The sequence below is a fragment of the Rhinolophus sinicus genome, chromosome 15 (genome assembly GCF_057876585.1).
Source record: "Rhinolophus sinicus isolate RSI-liver-muscle chromosome 15, RSI-T2T, whole genome shotgun sequence".
Taxonomy (NCBI): Eukaryota; Metazoa; Chordata; class Mammalia; order Chiroptera; family Rhinolophidae; genus Rhinolophus; species Rhinolophus sinicus.
This window is the reverse complement of record NC_142515.1, coordinates 42,060,749-42,077,560: the sequence shown is the minus strand read 5'-3', so window position 1 is coordinate 42,077,560 and position 16,812 is coordinate 42,060,749. Positions and strand designations below refer to the sequence as shown.

The following is a 16,812-nucleotide window of genomic DNA, read 5'->3' as shown; positions in this document are numbered from 1 at the left end:
ACATAACCCAATACTTCAAAGCAAAGCATTTGGTCAGGTAAGCAGTGTATGAGCTCTTTCAACTATGCTATTTAGGAGGAACAAAGTCCGTAAGTTGTGGATCTGCAATGGAACTTTCTTTGCACTATTGTGTGCTCAACTGTTTCTTTTTCATTTGTTCCACTAGAATCAGTTGCTTCAATATGTAAACAATAACTTTACCACCCAAAGCTGCTCAAAATGATAAGATGTGGAAAAAATTACAAACACACACCAACAACTAGGACAGTCCGTTAGCCTTTGAAACAAAACAAAACAAAATAAAACAAAACAAAACAAAACAAAAAAGACCTACAAACAAAAGCGATACTGTTTAATTAAAAAAGAAAAAAGGACCAGGAGGAATTGGGAATGGAACTACCTGTATATAAATTAGGTGAGCGAACAGTGATACGGGTAGTTTTAAGAAGCAAATATATACAGTCAATTTAACAGTGTTTACTTCTCTGGATTGTTTAATAGTGTCAAAACGAAAGCTCTATTGAAGTTTTACTATACATTGCATTGATTGAACCTTGGAGAGTTTTATGAAAAGAGGGGCATCCCTTGGCATATATGTTTGCCAGTCTTCCTTGCCCCTTCCTTTGAAATGCCTGCCCCTGTTTTGCTTAGATTGTTTCCTGACCATTGGAACTCAGCCGGGGTCCTCTAAGTTCTTCCTGGATACACATAAATCCCTTCACAAGACCCCTGTGCAAAGTGAATGATCTGGACTCCAAGGGCAACTGTGTTGGAAGGGGCTCACGACTGACCAGCCAAGAAGGCTGGTGTCGTCCCAGAAAAATCAGGTATGTTCACCTCCTCTCTGGGCCCTTTGGCTGGAACTGATCTTACCCCCAGATTAGAAGAAATACTGGCTTCTAATTCTATAAGCCATCACCTTCAGGGTAAGGAGTGAAGCTCTGTTAGACACGCCATTTGGGATGCTGGGCAGAGCTGGGCTTACAGTTTTGTACTGGGGTGTACGGACGACAGCTGAGAAGATGGAAAGGCAGCTTGAGGATTTATAGCAGCTAAAGGGTAAATGCTGTTGTGCAAAAGGTCCCCATACGAGCTTCCTACAGGTGTGGCTGCAGCCAAGTGTCTGTACAGCTGTTGAGAATTTGTCGGCGATGTAAAAATTCCTCTTTGCATCACAAGCGAGTGGAAAGCCAGGGGCTGCATGAGCGGAGAGAGCACAGTCTGGTTTTTCAAGTACTGCAGAGAATGAGAATACCCCGCTGGGAGCCTGGAGTTGAGGCCCGAGTTACACAGGTTCCCAGAATACAAACCTGGGAAGATAGGGGAGGAGAGGGGGAGCTTGTGGCCTTCCGATGCGCCCCCTGAATGCCCACCGTGCACTGCCTTGCTGCCTTCACTCTCCTGCTCACAGGCCTTCTCCTTCCCAGAGACCTCCTTGGACGGGTCCAGAGGAGACACTGCCCGGGCCTTTTTCCCAGCAATCACAAGGTCCAAATCCTCCAGGCTGCGCTTTATTGGACGCGCTGCACCAATGTTCTGAGGGCTCATTTTCCGGTGCAGGATAGGGTGGACCATGCCTTCCATCTTCCTGAAATTCTCCAGTCTCACATGGTGAGGTTTTCCCGATCTTGAGAGCGCTTCGGGGTATTTTTTAGGGGCTGACAGGGTCATGGGCGATACCCGACAGGCTTTGGGGTGACAGTCTCGACTCTGGCTGTTGATGACCTGGAACTGGGAGATGCCTTTGCTCTCCTGGGGCCCTGCGGCCGAGTGGGCCAGGCCCAGGACCTTACCGGTGGGTTTGTGCGGGTTCTTGGGAAGGCTCAGGTCTGTTGGCTGGTCATCCGTGGTGGCTTCTGCTGCAGCCGACTTTTTGTCTTGCAGATGTAGAGACGCGAGATAATTTACATGGAGCTTCTCTTGGTGTTTGTGGGAAGAAAAAGAACTGTTTTCCAACTCCCTGTGCATGTCCCTGCAAGGGTATTTGGATGTCTGTTCATTATGAAGATGATGCTCGGTGTGTCTATACAGGCTGTGCAGGTGAGGAGACGAGTAGAAATCAGCCAGGAAGCTGGGCATGTGGGAGTGGGGGAGTGCCCTCTTCTCTAAGAGTTTCTCCTTGCCCTCCTGCATTTCTTGCTTCAGGACATAGGAGTCAGCAAGGGGGCTGAGGTGATGCTTGGAGAAGCTGCAACGGTGGGGATCCGATCGACTCAGTTTGTCATGCTTAAAAATGTCACTGATGCTCTTTCTGTCTTCCGAGGGCTTGCTTCTGAAACTCTGCACGTGCTGAATCACCGAGGGCCGGCTGACTGCCATGTGGTCCGTGTTTTGGCCGTGGTGGCCCTGGGACAAACCCGAATACAAGTCGTCCCTCGCAATCAGTTTCTTTTTGCTAATCAAAGGGGGTGGGGAGCCATAAGGGTAGCTGCTGGAGAGGCTGGCCCCACTCACTTGGGACAAAAGCTTTTTCTTGGCCAGTGGGGACATGATGCCTGGGTTGCCCCGTGAGTAGAGCAAGGGGGTGTAATTAAGTCCATGGTTCTCATTCATGGGCCCCGTCAGGTCTTTGTCTTTGAACATGTCAAACGACTGGACCACAAGGACCTTCGGGGTCTGCTTCAGTGCATTGTGGATGTCGTCACTGCCCAGCTGATCCACCTTCACAGTGCAGTTGGCGATGTAATCCGCCATGGCAGGTACTTTGTCTTCCTCCATCTCACTCGGGTTTGCCAGTGGTGGCTGCGTGATGGGGAAGCCGGGGAAGGACGTGTCTTGGAGTTCATTTTCAGGGCTCTCTGTAAAACAGCAGGGCTTGGGTTCTTGTTTTGAGTCCACAAGAGCACTGGGAGAGGTGAGAGCCTGTTTGCCAACGCCTGGATCCTTTTCAGGGGCCGGAGGGGCACCCAGGAGTGGGGGAGCAGGCCCCTTCTCTCCTGCCTCCTCTGCCACCTTGTCACTGTTGGCACCTTGATCTGTTTCGTTGTCCTTTTCTGGGTCTGCTGTGGACCCCGGGGGCCTCGCTGCAAAATCCTGGTACCCTTCTATTTTTTTCTTCATGTCTGTTGCTGGGAGAGGCTCAGTGATGCTTTTCTGGTTTAAAGTCTCTTGTTCCTTCTCTTGCTCTGATGAAACCTGATAAAATATTGTAAAGACAGTCAGAAAGAAGTCACATGCATTGACATAGTTTTCTATGAAATCAAACATTACACACAGCAGTTTTTCTTGAAAACAGGTTTGTCATTCAGCTCATGGAGGTTCTGTAAAGCTTTATCACTCCCCAATCACGGCTCTAAACAAAGAAATCTAAATTACAGAAACATTAGGGGAAATATGCATATTCACTTAGTCCCTTGTGAGACACCTATCAAAATATCAAAGTGTTATGTACTGATGGTATACAATCATATCACTTCTTGATTCTAATATATAGTTTAATTCTGAGGTTGTCTTTTTGTCAAATCAGTCAATTATCCAAATGGGTTTTAAATTACATGTTGTGCTTTATGACACTTTGGAGAACGATTTTTTTTTTCCAGCATCTCTCTTTCAAAAATCCAACCAACCCCATGTCAACAACAAACAACAAATTCACTATAACTCCTTGCCTTTCTTTGAGAGAGTGAATCCTGTCCTAATGGGTCCAATATGATGCATAAAATTTAGCGATGCTTAAGTGTTAATAATTTCTACTCAGCACCATATTGCATACAGATAAAGCCAAAATATTGAAACATTATGCAGATTCAATGGCAGCCTGTCTACCTGAGGGACAGAAGGACTCTAAGTCCTTCTTGCCTGCAACAAACTACATTTCTATGAAAGTTAAATGAAGTTGTCAAAATTCAGGCAGTGAGCGCCACCACAAATACAGCTTTCTGTTCACTGAAATAAATTGTAGTCAAGGAAATGGATGCTCTTTATGTGTCCCAACTGACAGAAGTTGTGGGCACAATTCGACCCATTCATTGCATTATGTAGCTGTGCAAACTTTGACCTTTGAAGGTCATTTTAACTTTCCATCTGTGACCCAGCTGACTGACAAGCTCTTTCAAAACTTCTGTCATTCTGCCCTGACATATCTTAGTGGAGAACAGTCCTCAAAACAGTTGTATTGAACTGATCTTTATTCTCCTCCTCCCTTGAAGGTTATTCTTCTTTGTTGAGAATTGTCGACCATATTAGCATCATTGGGTAAGACTGAGGATGCTGTGTAGCGATGCATAGAAACAAAAATTTTAAGGATTCACACCCATTTCATACATATTTCTTCTTAAATCCACTTAAAGATACCCCTTTTTTTCAGGGATGTGTGATACCTTAAGAGCCCTTGTTTATCATCTTTCATTTTTTTTTGGTTCCAATAGCTGCCTTTTCCAGTACAAATATCATTACTTGTTTTACATTAACCATCATCATTGGTCTCTTGAGCTTATTACACATTACATGAAAAATACAGAAAAATGAGTATGGCAAGGGAAAAAGGCAAATTGCATTTAAATGTTGGTTTCTGATGGGACTGTAGTTTGCAGTGGGGCTTTGGGGATACTCAGTCCCACTGAAGTTCCTGTGACTTAGGCCTTCAGGTACGGAGAGTTCTATGCTTCTAGTCGTAAACAGGTTTAGGGGTTCTTTGAAAGCTAAGCAGAAAAAGGTAAAGGGTCCTTTTCCTAGGATGGCATTTTATGATCTGCCTTAGTATGTTAAATGGTGTCTTCCCATCATGCAACTTGTAGTCCAATTACCTGAAGATAGTGGGTTTGGCTAGGAGGGCTTGATAAGCCCTCCTATCTCCACTGAGTTCACTGCTTCATGTTGAAAACATCAAAAATTAAAAACAATGAAAACAACGACAACAATAAAACTCCAAACACATACCCCATGAGAGGAAATATACCTGGTCAATTACATGGGTCTCTGTTGGAGGTGGGGAACAATTCTTACTACAAGGTCAACTTTGGAGAGGATGTGTGGGTCCAGGTAGTTTAGATAACCTGATCATGATAACCTTCGACACTCACGACACTGAAGGGAATTGTTGGGACTGAGAGGAAACAGGGTGCCTTAAGGCTGGAAGGGCTTCCGTGGACTGCAGGAGGTCGGACTCTACTCCTGACAATGGTCATTTCCTAAACTGATGTGCTCAAGGCCTGAGCTCAGGATTCCTTCCACAACTCACAAACCAATCATTTCAAACTTCATCCCCAAAGTAGAGCCATTCAAAGATCAGCTGGCCTCTTGGTCCTCAGTTTGTCCCCTGGTGCTTTGGCAATGTTGTACATATGGTATCTAATAGAACTCACTGATCCAAAACCATATACTAAATCACCAGGCCAACAGGATAAAGGAGGAATGGAATGTAAGCCTTAACTTGGAATTTCCTTGCTTTTGGCCATTTATGTGGCAAGCCTGCAGATGTTTAGAAATCTCTTCATCATCTCCCCCTGCCCCCCGTTTTTAATTACTAGAGCTTAAAATAATTGTGAAACAAAAATAAATATCTTCTCGGTATTAATACTATCTTCTTACGCAGGATTCAGTTGGGTAAGTTGAATTCTAGTTAGGAGGTTGTCGTGGTGTGTGTGTGTGTGTGTGTGTGTGTGTGTGTTAAACCAGTGTTTAATTAGGGAGTCTCTTATGTGTTCATTATAAACATGATTTTTAGGGGGTGTTTAATATCAGTAACAAATTCCCCCTGGGGTTGAATCCTAGAACATGCTGTCTCCAAATGTGGATGCTAAGTCTTTTTGTTTTTTTGTTTTTTTATGGGCAACAGGGCTTTTATTATTCATGTTGAAACACAGCCCAGATCAGGCTCCATGACTGGCCGTATGCTGTCAGTAATGGTTTCCACCAAAGAACTGTTGGGGGCTGCGGGTAGCTGGGGCTTGTTTTAAAAGGTTCAGAAACTACCTGTTAACATGAGAGATAATAATGGTTTCAGAGGAACCATTTCAAAATTTCCCCATAAATAATATGTACTTAAGATATTTCTAAATTGGTCTCAACCCAAGGCTGTTGCACAGAGGTCAATTACAGGAGGCAAACAAGTCTCTAAAGTTTTCGGGACAGTCCTGCACATTAATTTCAACATCCCTCCCTGCTAGACCCCACGAAGCATGATTTAAAGTCACACCACCTCCTCAGATAGACTGGTTGTGAAATGGCAAAGAAACCACATCTTTCAAATTGGAGTCCCTTGGCTTCACACAGCTGATGCTCTGGCTCCTTCTATCTCAAAGTCAGCATTTGCTAGCAGTTTTCTACAGGATGTTTGCATCTTTCTGGATCCTATTTTTGGCCTATCCCATTCAACACCATGCATTGCCTTTCAGTTCCTGAGCAAACCGAAAGGTCCACTCTTTGGAGAACTGTGAAGTTGAGATGAGTTGATTTCGTCATCTCGTGCTGCAGCTATAGATGCATTTTGCTAGAGATGATTTTGTCATCTCAGGACAAAGCTACAGATGCAGGGCTCTAGGAGACCCCGAGGCAGGACCCGGCTCACAGAGGTATTTCTGTGGAGGAGAACAACTCACCTCAGATGCATCCTGGGACTTTGGGGCATTCTCTTTTTCTTTCTTGCTCTTAGGGATTTCATGTTTGATGCGTTTGGTTCCTGATATTTTTGTTTTATTCTCATTTTCCTGTGAGCTGTTCTCCTGTTTCCGAGGTTTGATTGGAGGCAGGGGCTTATCTTCCTCTCCTTTAATAAACCTTTCATATGGCAGGATTAATCTAAAAGTATATCACAAGAGATGATCAATCAGGGGAGGTAATTCCATTAGCATTGATGCTGTGGGTTTATTTTCTTTTTCTCAGTACAAGTGATTTATTGCATGACTTCATCGCCAACGACACCAATGCTTTTCTAGAAACTTATTCCACAGCTTAGTGATATACTTCCCTGGTCAAAACCAGTACCTGGTGACTTAGATACTGCTTTGCAAGACCTCTTTCTGGTTTTGTGAATCTATACACTGAGGATACCAAAAGAAGTATCCAAGGCTGCGTCATCATCATTGCCCATGGAACCCAGCTAAGAGCCAAGAACAACATCACAACAATCATAGTAACAATAATGATAGCTGCTGTTCATTTGTCATTCTGCCAACAACTACTTCCTGAGCAGTGTTCTAGGCACTGAGAAATAGCAGCAAACAAAAGATTCAAAGTTCCTGACCTCATGAGGCTTATATTCTAATAGGTACTAGTATTTGCCAGGTAGTCTCCTAGGTACATAATATGGATTATTTCATGTAACCTCTACAATATCTCTATGGTAAATTACCATATTATTTATTAGAATCATACCATATGGAATAATAATAATAATTACTATTATTGTTAACTGCTGAGACAACTGAGGCCCAAAAATGTTAAATGATTTGCTTAACAGTAGCACGATTTGATAAAAGTGGAACTCGAACCTAGTTCTGCCTGTCTCCAAAGTTTGTATGTTCATTCATGTCAAAATACAGGACACTTAAGATTGTCCTATAAAGAGCTTGATGGGAGGCAAGCACAACGTGGCTGACAGACAGGTGTCTTATCCAGCAGCTCAGAGAAGGAGTAAGTGAGTCCAGCATGAGGAACTCTGTTTTGGGGTGTCAGTAAAAGAGGGCACCATGAGAAGGAAGGTGGACAGACCACTCCAGCCACAAAAATCAGAGGGCTGAAAAATTCAAGCATTTTAATTATATAACTTTTTAAACAAGTACATAAAATTGCTCTAAAAAGAGAAACATCAAACAGCTCTAGTTTTAATCTGTTTCCCCTTTGTGCTATAGCTCTTGATCTGAAAGGGAAAAATAGCTGATGTAATTAAAAGGGATGGATTGCATTACAATCTCAGTTTCAACTTCAGTGATTAAAGTTTTTATAATGCATTTGGTATGATTAATGACTCACTGTGGGATTAATACAAGACTCAGCCTTAAAAATATGAACTTTAATACAGCAAACATAATTTGTTTTAAATAAGACAAGTTGACTCAATGAAGAAAATGTACTTGGCTTATAAACAACATAAATCTGTTCAAATATCGGGAACCCTAATTATTTTTAAACTAAAACTCCCAGGCAGAAAGTTCTTTGGTTTGGATATCTGTTAGCTATCTTAAAATTGGTTTCTAACTATGCAATTTGGATCTCAACTACTTAAACATACAAAACTGTTCAGGTTTGCGAGTACAGACATGGGGACATTTGTGATCATAATATTTCACTCTTTAATAAATACCAGGTAAACGATGAGAAAATCAAATCCCAATTTATAGCATATTAGGAACAAAATTCATTTACTGAGCATGCTCAGGCAAGGTATGTGCAAGGAGGCGTGAATAATAGTTTTGAGCCCCACATCTGGCAGTGGGCCAGCCATGAAGATCAACACAGCCCGTGGGGAATAGTTATCTTCAGATCCCATTACAAACTGAGTTTAAACATGTTACAGCTGCTAAAACTGGAAACTATTCTCTCCATGTAGACTTACTAAAATAATATATGGCTGCCAAATACCTGCTTCCCACTGTAATATTACAGTTAATGTTTATATAATAAAAAGCACAACTAAGCAGAAGAGAGAAAAAAAGCAATCTTGTTCATACTTGAATTTATTTGTCTCATCTGTAAAGTCCCCAGCATTCTCCCCAATTCCTTTTATCTATGTGGTTCTGCCAGGGACTTGAGCCCCTTCAACATCGGCGGGTTGGAGATTTTTATCCGGGAGTGAAATGCATTGAATATTTTAAATTGGAAAAAATATTTTAAATTGATGTAATGAAAACATATTTCTTGTTTTGGGGGCAGATAGGTTTGTTTTACTTCTGTTTGGTTGCCATGGGAACCCAAGGAGCATTGAAGTCTGGATATTCCAATGGTGACTATCCTTCCCTCCAACTATATTCTCTAATTGAGACGGTGACACCATTAGAGACCCTCTTTGCTGAGAAGGATGACAGCACTACCTCTGAGTGTGGGGAGGAGGATGAGAGGAAGCAGAGCATTGGGTGGGAGAGACACCCAAAGGGGGCCCCAAAGGACCCCTCCCCTCAAGTTCTGACAGTCCTGGGCCAACCCACCTCTCAAATGGGTGCTCAGGAGGCTCTAATTTCCTTATACAATTTTGCAAATTCAAGAGGCAGGGCAACATTTTCATTTCATTTCTTTTTTCTTTTCTTTCTCTCCCCTCCCTCTTGCCCCCCCCCCCCCCCCCCACACACACACACACATTAACTCAGCAGCTGGCTGGCGGACAGCAGTAAAAAAATACATTTCACTTTGCCGGTCAAAGGCCTAAAGCCAGAAGCAGGAAATCTGGAATTAAATGTTTCTTGTATCTGGAAAGAGGCATGACTAAGGTAAAACTGAATCCAAACACAAGCCCTGCTTGTTCAAGGCTTCCAGAGGGAGTGTGTGTGTGTGTGTGTGTGTGTGTGTGTGTGTGTGTGTGAAAGAAAGAGAGAGAGAGAGAGAGAGAGAGAGAGAGAGAGAGAGAGAGAGAACATAAGAGTGTGTGTGTGTGTGTGTGTGTGTGTATGTGTGTGTGTGTGTAAAGGTCAATTGAGTGGTTTTTTTCCGTTCTAAATCACTGAAAGATAATTATAGTTGCTTAGAGAAAAAAAGCCTCCCAAAATAAAACAAGAAAGGCAGCAGCTAAAAGGAAACAAGTAGAAATATGACCAACTAGGCTTCTGAAGAACAGGGCATGGTCTCACACGGCACCAAAACAAGTGCTGTTCATATAGAGATTTCCGTTTGGTGTGATTTTCACTGAATGTTTTTTCAGTTATCCTGTCATGGTACAACACAATTACCCCACAGGATATGATCTTATCATTTGATTATTAGAAGTTTTTACATTACAAGAGGACGAAAACTAGTACAGGTTTCTGAACATTTCAACGTTTAACGTACATGTGGTAGAATTAAAAACAGGTTAGCCAATATGAGGTCAGCATTGCCCAATGCAGGAAGCTGAGTAGGTTTGTACTGTATAAAGAATTTAGTATAATGCAACACGCCTGTGCCTTGAGGAGGATTATTCCTCAAATATTTGTAGTACAACAAAGATTTAATCAGCTTCTAAACTGCACAGATAAAAGCAAAAATGCACCCCAACCCCCAAGAACTCATTACACACGAGAAATATTTTCAATGCACTGCAACTCTGAGAATATGGGTTGGGTTTTAGGTGGGTGGAAGTAATGGGGAAAAAAAGCAATATGTTCATTAGAAAATCCAGAGAGATCCCACCCTCCCCCAATCTACATCTAGTCTGGGGATTGAAAGCTGGGCAGATAAATGGGTCTTTATTATTATCCAGATTTCACATTTAAGATTAGCAAAATGCTTATTTATGATGCTATTAATGGATCTGAAATAGGTAAGCCATCGTGCATTAAAAAATAACATCTTTCCATAGGCATAAGATTTGTAGCAGCATGAGATTTTTTTTTTTTTCCCTAGGAATAATACAAGAATAACATTTTCCACCCCAAAGCAGAAACAGTAGGGGAGCCTTTGCTATCACGGAGATTCTTATTAAATTCAGTCACTGTGAAAAGCAAGATTTTTTTCCTCCTTCCCCTTTCTCTTCTTCTTTAAAATAAAGATGACTTAAAATCAACCCAAATTAAAATTAACAAATCAATGGCATTCTAACCTTGATTTATTAGTGTCTGAGCCCCTAAATTATCATCATACAAGAAACTGCTGGTTTGAAGAGATTTCGGCTTTGTTAAATCTCAAGTTAAATAATGGTGCTCAGTGTACTCGGCTTTTAGATCTGCCTCATCTGATATTATGAAAAATTCAATACATTTCTCTACAGCAGAAGTCAGGGGTCAGCAAATCTATTACTGTAATGTAAGTAATCTGGCAACCTGCCAACTCTTTCTCCCTTTTATTATTTTTTTAAACACCAAGGCAGATAATTTTATATTTACAAATTCTAAAATCCTCCAGAGCCTTGCCTCTCTTTCTCAACAAAAAGCAGCAAGCAGCCTCACGTTTGAGAAATGTATATTGCACAAGTCCTCGCCATATGCATTTCACACAAAAGAAGAAAAGACCCTTCATCTTTATTAGGCAACATTCCCCTCCCCTCCTCATAGGTAGGGGGAAAATAATGTCAAATCTCATCTGCGCGAGTAACCACTAATGTCTCCTGTATTGATTAATGCTTACGTGGAATGACTGAACTTTTGGGCCAAAACATTTAGCAAACAGTGCTTAAGAGGAGAAATGAGAATCAATCTATTTATAGAGTTCTGAAAAATGATATTATAATTATGTCTGGAACTGATTCAATCTGCAGAGTGGGGGAAAGAAATGGGAAATTTTTAGGGTTGTATTTGAACCTCACCCTAGTTACTCCATAGGTACTTTTATGGTATCAAACCAGCAAAAAATTCCAGGCCCAAAGATCTGCTAGCTCTGGGAACAGAATAATTTAGGGGCAGAGGGAAATAAAGTTGGTGTGCATGTCAGGGCGAAAACGCTACTATCGTTATACTACTAGGTATTTTTGTGGCAGTAGAAATAAAATGACATATTGGTTCCTCTGGGGCTTCGGACCTAATCTGATCCCAAAAGGAGTCATTACACCTCCAAGTTGATTCCAGGGTTGATAAATTCTAAGGCTTGGCCAGACATTTCCCTTCTCAGCCAGAAATTGAAAATATAACTTCACTGCAAAGTGTGGGAAGCCATCTTTCACCAAATATGAAGCTAATAAAAGGTATACTTTCCTTTTTGGAAGATGAAGTACACACATCTGTTAAGGTTCTGAGAAGGAGAGAGAATTTCTCCTCTCACACACTATTCACCTTTCAGGGTTCCAGACCAGGACTCTAGAAATGGTTGAAGAGCATGTGGGCAGTAGACACCAAAACAAAAGCCAAATACACAAATGGGTGATGTCAGTGTGCACAGAAGCGGGAACGATCCCACCGTGGGCACAATGGTCATTGAGTACAATAGAAACTGGGCTGCGTTGGTCCTGTTCTTTTAAAAGCCAAGCTCCCTCTGAGAACGATGTGGGCTCCAGATAAATATCTCCCCCGTTTTATGGCATGAGCTTCAGTAAAGCAGAAAAAAAATAGTGTGCAATGTGAGTAGCAAACGATTAGTAACCACGAGAGCTGAGAAAGAGGCCTCTGTTGTGACCTCCCAACAGACAAAGATGTGAACTGAAAGCTTTGAGCACCAAACCATGGAGGAAGGCACCCCGCTGACACATAGGCCAAGGGGAATAAGCCTATGGCAGGACCCACTGAAGCCAAGAAAAAGGCAGGAGACTGCCACATAGATTCTGTGTAAAAGACAGCTTGCCCATGAGCTATCAAGGCTCAACTGTATCAAGCTTCTTAAAAAGGAAGTGGGTATAAATAGCATCCTTTGTATTCTATGCTAAGATACCTAAACTGTATGTACGTGGCCCACTGGTATCAACAACCAAACATGGACCCTTGTCTTCAGAAAAGCTCTTCCCTGGGAAAATGATCTGCTCCACTGGGGGCTTCATGACCTACTCAAGGGGCAGCAGAAGATGAACAAAAAAAAAAAGCGTTTTGTAGGCATCAATTCCATTTACCCCTGGAAGTGGTGGGAGAGTTGTTTCTGAGGCCTACTGGTAACTCTGACACCTTCCTCCCTGGTCCTGGAGTGACTATGACCCTCACTAAGCAAAGAGAGGAAAGAAAGGTACATGGTGCCAGACCCAGCAAGAAGGTGACTTGACTCCCACAAAGGCATGTCAGTGTGAGAAAAGTAGCTCAAGAACGACAGGTCCCCTGATTTGGAATTACATGAGCTGTGGAGGCCTGGATTACAGGTGAAATGGGCGGGTCGGGAGAAACACCTCAGTCTGTTCTTACATTAGTCATTAAAATATTAATAGCAGCCGCCATGTATTAGGGACTTTGTATGTCTTAGCGTCCACCATTACAAAAAGAACTATCCACAGGTATATTATTTTATCCTCATTTTGTGGATGAAAAAACTGAGGTTCAAAGGTAGGTGATTAAAAGACTAGTCAAAGGCATAGACTCTGCCAGCTATTAAGTGCCAAAATTTGAGTTCAAACCCGATCTGCCTGCCTCTGCTAGTCCAAGCTGTCTGTATATCAGCAAGATAGCTGTGCATCTTCAACCATTGTCCGAGAAGCACCAACATAGGGGAGATACTGAAATGATCACCCCTGGGTTAAGAGAATTCCAAGTTCCTAAGGAACTGTCTAAGAAATCAGAGTAAGCATTCTCCTCTTCTTAGAGGCAACAGACCCACATGGAAACAAAGGGTCAATCCTCTACCACAAAAGCATGGCTCGGGCACTGGGCACACAAATGCTTTTACAATGGGCTACAACTCTCCAAAAGCTGGTAACCTTAGTTACATCAGGCTGAGCTTGATGTTGGATGGAAAGAGAAATTCAAGAACCTTATCCTCCATGAATTCCAGGCTATAGCACTTAATCTTCCCAAGTCTGAGGTTCCCGTAGTCTCCCCAGCTAGACTGAAAGCCCTTACGAGACTCTGCCTCTATGATGCCTCCTTGCCACTTGTAAGAGTGTCTAGATTGATGTTAGTTAGCCTCATGGCTTTCAAATGAAGACCACATTGAAGAAAATTCAAATGGATGTAAGAAAGGCTGACCTTAGGTCCCAGGAATTTAAATACAGACTCACAACAAAGGGCATGGACCCATCAACAGTCCCTAGCCCTCCACAATGCCAGCCAGCCAAGATGGCAGCAATTATTCTCCTCAATGAGAAAACAATGACTAACTTAGAATCAAGTTGGGTGGATCCATTTCAAGGGCAGACGAAGGTTATTTCAAGAATAATACGTGGCGGTGTTTGCAACATGACATGTACCCTACAAATGAAGGCAGGCAGTGTCCATATGTAAAAACAGGCAACCAGCTAGTGTATTTAAGTCCTAAGGATGTGACATACCATGGATTCCAGAGCTTCTGAAATGCTCAACAGTTCCCCCAAACATTTATTATTTTGATCAAACTTTGTAATAACTTGTACAAAAACAGAATGTTCCAAGAGGTTTTCAGTGGAAGAGTTAAGGATATATTTTAATGGTAAACAATTACATTCTTCTGTCATCTGATACTTTTTTTTTTCCCCCCTTTCTTTTTTGGAAACATGCTTTCTGAATTTTCAATAGTTCCTTTGTGAAGGCATCTGTTACTCACATAATTGAAAAGATGTTTGTGCAGTGGCATGCTTGAGAGTACAGTTATTTAATCTTAATGATAAAGCCCCGAGGACAGAAAATCATAAGTAGAAACCTCTTGTTATTTATCAAAAAGAAAAGGGTCTAAGACACCTAATCTATTCTCAAATTTAAATTCATGCTTGATGAAAACTATCAATAAAACATGGGACCTGCAAAGTTTCTTATATACTATAGCTAGGTTCAAAGGGACGTGGGGAGTGAGGGGGATAGGGCAAAAACAAAAATGAGACAATAAAGGAACTTGACAAAGAAAAACTGCTGTTTGGCAAGCTTTTTTTTGGGTCAAACAAAGAACTTGCTGTAGTTTACAGCATGACATACACACTTGATTAGTTTGTGCCTGAGGGTGTTTTTACACTCAACTGTGTAAACTCCAACTTCTATTAATTACAACTTGCATTTAGAGGCAAATTTAAGAATTTTTAAATAGAGATGTTTTTTCAAAGGCTGTTGTTTATTTTTTTTTTAAAACAGAAACCAGTTTTTCTACTCCAGGGCCTGGCTAGGGTTTTGTTTTCCTTTTTAAAAGTTTCTGGAAATATCCAGGCATTGGAAAGTTATCAGAGCATTTTAGGCATGCTGAGTGATACGGAGGGAGGCTCTTGCTTATGAAATTACCTGACTGTCCTTCAGGGAGAAATTCTTGACAGATGATAAGAAGCTATTCCAGGCATAGGGTGCTTCTTACACCCACCCAACTCAGGTACCTTGTAAGAACAAGCTTGGTGAGGTGGAGATGGAAGAGCAACAACACAGCCTCAGCCTACCTAAATCTCAGTACCTTGTGTCAGATTTCCTGGGCTGCTGGTTGTTGATAAGGCCCAGGAGGCCTCCTGTGGGTTTGGGGGAAGGGAAGATGAGAGTGCCTGGGTGGCAGTGCTGCAGAGGTGTTACCAACAGAGTACCCACTGGGCCGAGCCCCTGTTACAAGGACAGTGTTCAGAAAGGAGATGCAAATCCATAGATTGGTCAACCTCACCATAGGTGAGGAGGGCGCTTGGTCTACCCACTGGACCTCAGGGCAAAAGAGTTAAAAGACATTGAGAGGATAAACTATAATACCTGCCTTTGGTGTATCCAATTTGGAAATTCAGCCTTAGCACTTCCCTGACAGTCCCTTCCACCACCTCATTCCCTCCTCTTTACACATTTCCTAGAGGAAACTGTCCTTTTGGTTTGGATTTAATTTAATTCACTCAACTCTTAATTCCTGAATCCCTGTTATGTTCATGATGCTATGCTGGGTGCCCTGGGGAGTCTTATGGAAAGCAATGCCACACTCTCCTTGTCCTCAAAAATAGTTTCTTTACTGTTCTTGAATTCTACAACTGAATTATTTTATGCAATGTATGATGATCTGTCTTAAGTTCTAACCTAACCACTTTAAGATTCTAGTGCCTTCAGATTCTAGATCCTCGTGGAAGACTTAGCTCATTCCAGTTGGCACTTCTTTCTCTCTCCAGTCCAGGTTGAAATTATTATTTGTATCTATTACTTACTTACCTAAAGTTTTTTTTTATAGCCTTAAACATTTAACTCCCTTTCATGCAGGTATGGGCTATGAGTCGGATCACGTGATAAGTTAGGTAAGCCAAGCAGCTCCCAGTTCTAACGTGTTGGTAGTAGTGTGGGGGTGCCATATTGGTAAGAATTTTGAGGCTGAGCCTGGGCTTGCAGGAAGTAGCAGCCCGTTCCCTTAGCAATCTCTGCCATGAATGTGGTAGCATGCGTACCTCCTCCTTGTTTGCCAGCCCTGTTCTAAACTCTTTGGTTCATACATTTTCAGTATCCCTGAGAATGTTTGGCACATGGTAGATGTTCAAAAACCACCATTGGCTCTTGAGGGCAGCAGCAAAGGAAAAAGGCAGCCAAGCAAATGGCAAATCTATCCTGCCCAAGAAACTGGCCCCTAGGAAAGGGCTTCTTACCAATTTCAAATGAAGTCTTAGGCTACACTGATAGACTGACACTGCCTACATCCCCAAAAGTACTATATGCCACAGCTGGACTAGCTTCAGGTGTTTTGAATGACACAAATTGGAGGCATCCACACAAGAGCAAGCCAAGCTGGTGAAGGTCCGTAAATCCTGCTCGGAGGCTTGGCTGAATGGAACAGGACGACCTGAATTTAGAAAGAAGCGCTGCCAAGCATATGGTGGTGTATCACCTAGAAAAAGGAAGCACGTGGAACGAGACAGCCCCAAAAGGCAAGGTGGGGTCCATGGAAAGCCACAGAAGGTGTTTAGCTCAGCACGTGGGAGTATTTGGACAAAGGGCACCTTCAACAGTGGTGCTTCTTCCTTGCCCTCCCACTGCGGGGCATTTAAGCAGAGACTGGAACAGCCCAGTGCCAAAGATAGCTCAGTGCTTACGGAGCTTGGCAGCCTGGAGGCTACATGTTGCCCATGGGACTGTTTCGGTTAGCTTACGTATAATCTTTTCAGAAATGTTGGAGCCAATCTTTGTAAGTCAGGTGATTTCACATAAAAATGATCTCAAAAACAAGGAAGGTCTGGAAGCACGGAGATTGTATCTGCCTAAGGCATTAGTATTGGCT

The 16,812-nt window shown here is 42.4% G+C and overlaps 1 protein-coding gene across 2 annotated transcripts in view; it reads right to left on the bottom strand.

The window, feature by feature from the left end:
• Window positions 1-331: 331 nt before the first annotated feature.
• ARID5B (AT-rich interaction domain 5B) overlaps window positions 332-16,812 on the bottom strand; it is a 169,662-nt gene continuing 153,181 nt past the window's right edge. Inside the window, exons 6-7 of one of the 2 annotated variants that reach the window (XM_019731792.3) lie at window positions 6,540-6,738; window positions 332-3,135 (exon numbers count right to left, since the gene is read on the bottom strand). In XM_019731792.3, the coding sequence (XP_019587351.2) occupies window positions 982-3,135; window positions 6,540-6,738 (2,353 nt within the window). In that variant the 3' untranslated portion in view covers window positions 332-981. The remainder of the gene's footprint in view (window positions 3,136-6,539; window positions 6,739-16,812) is intronic. The other variant, XM_074339490.2, reaches the window with a different exon arrangement.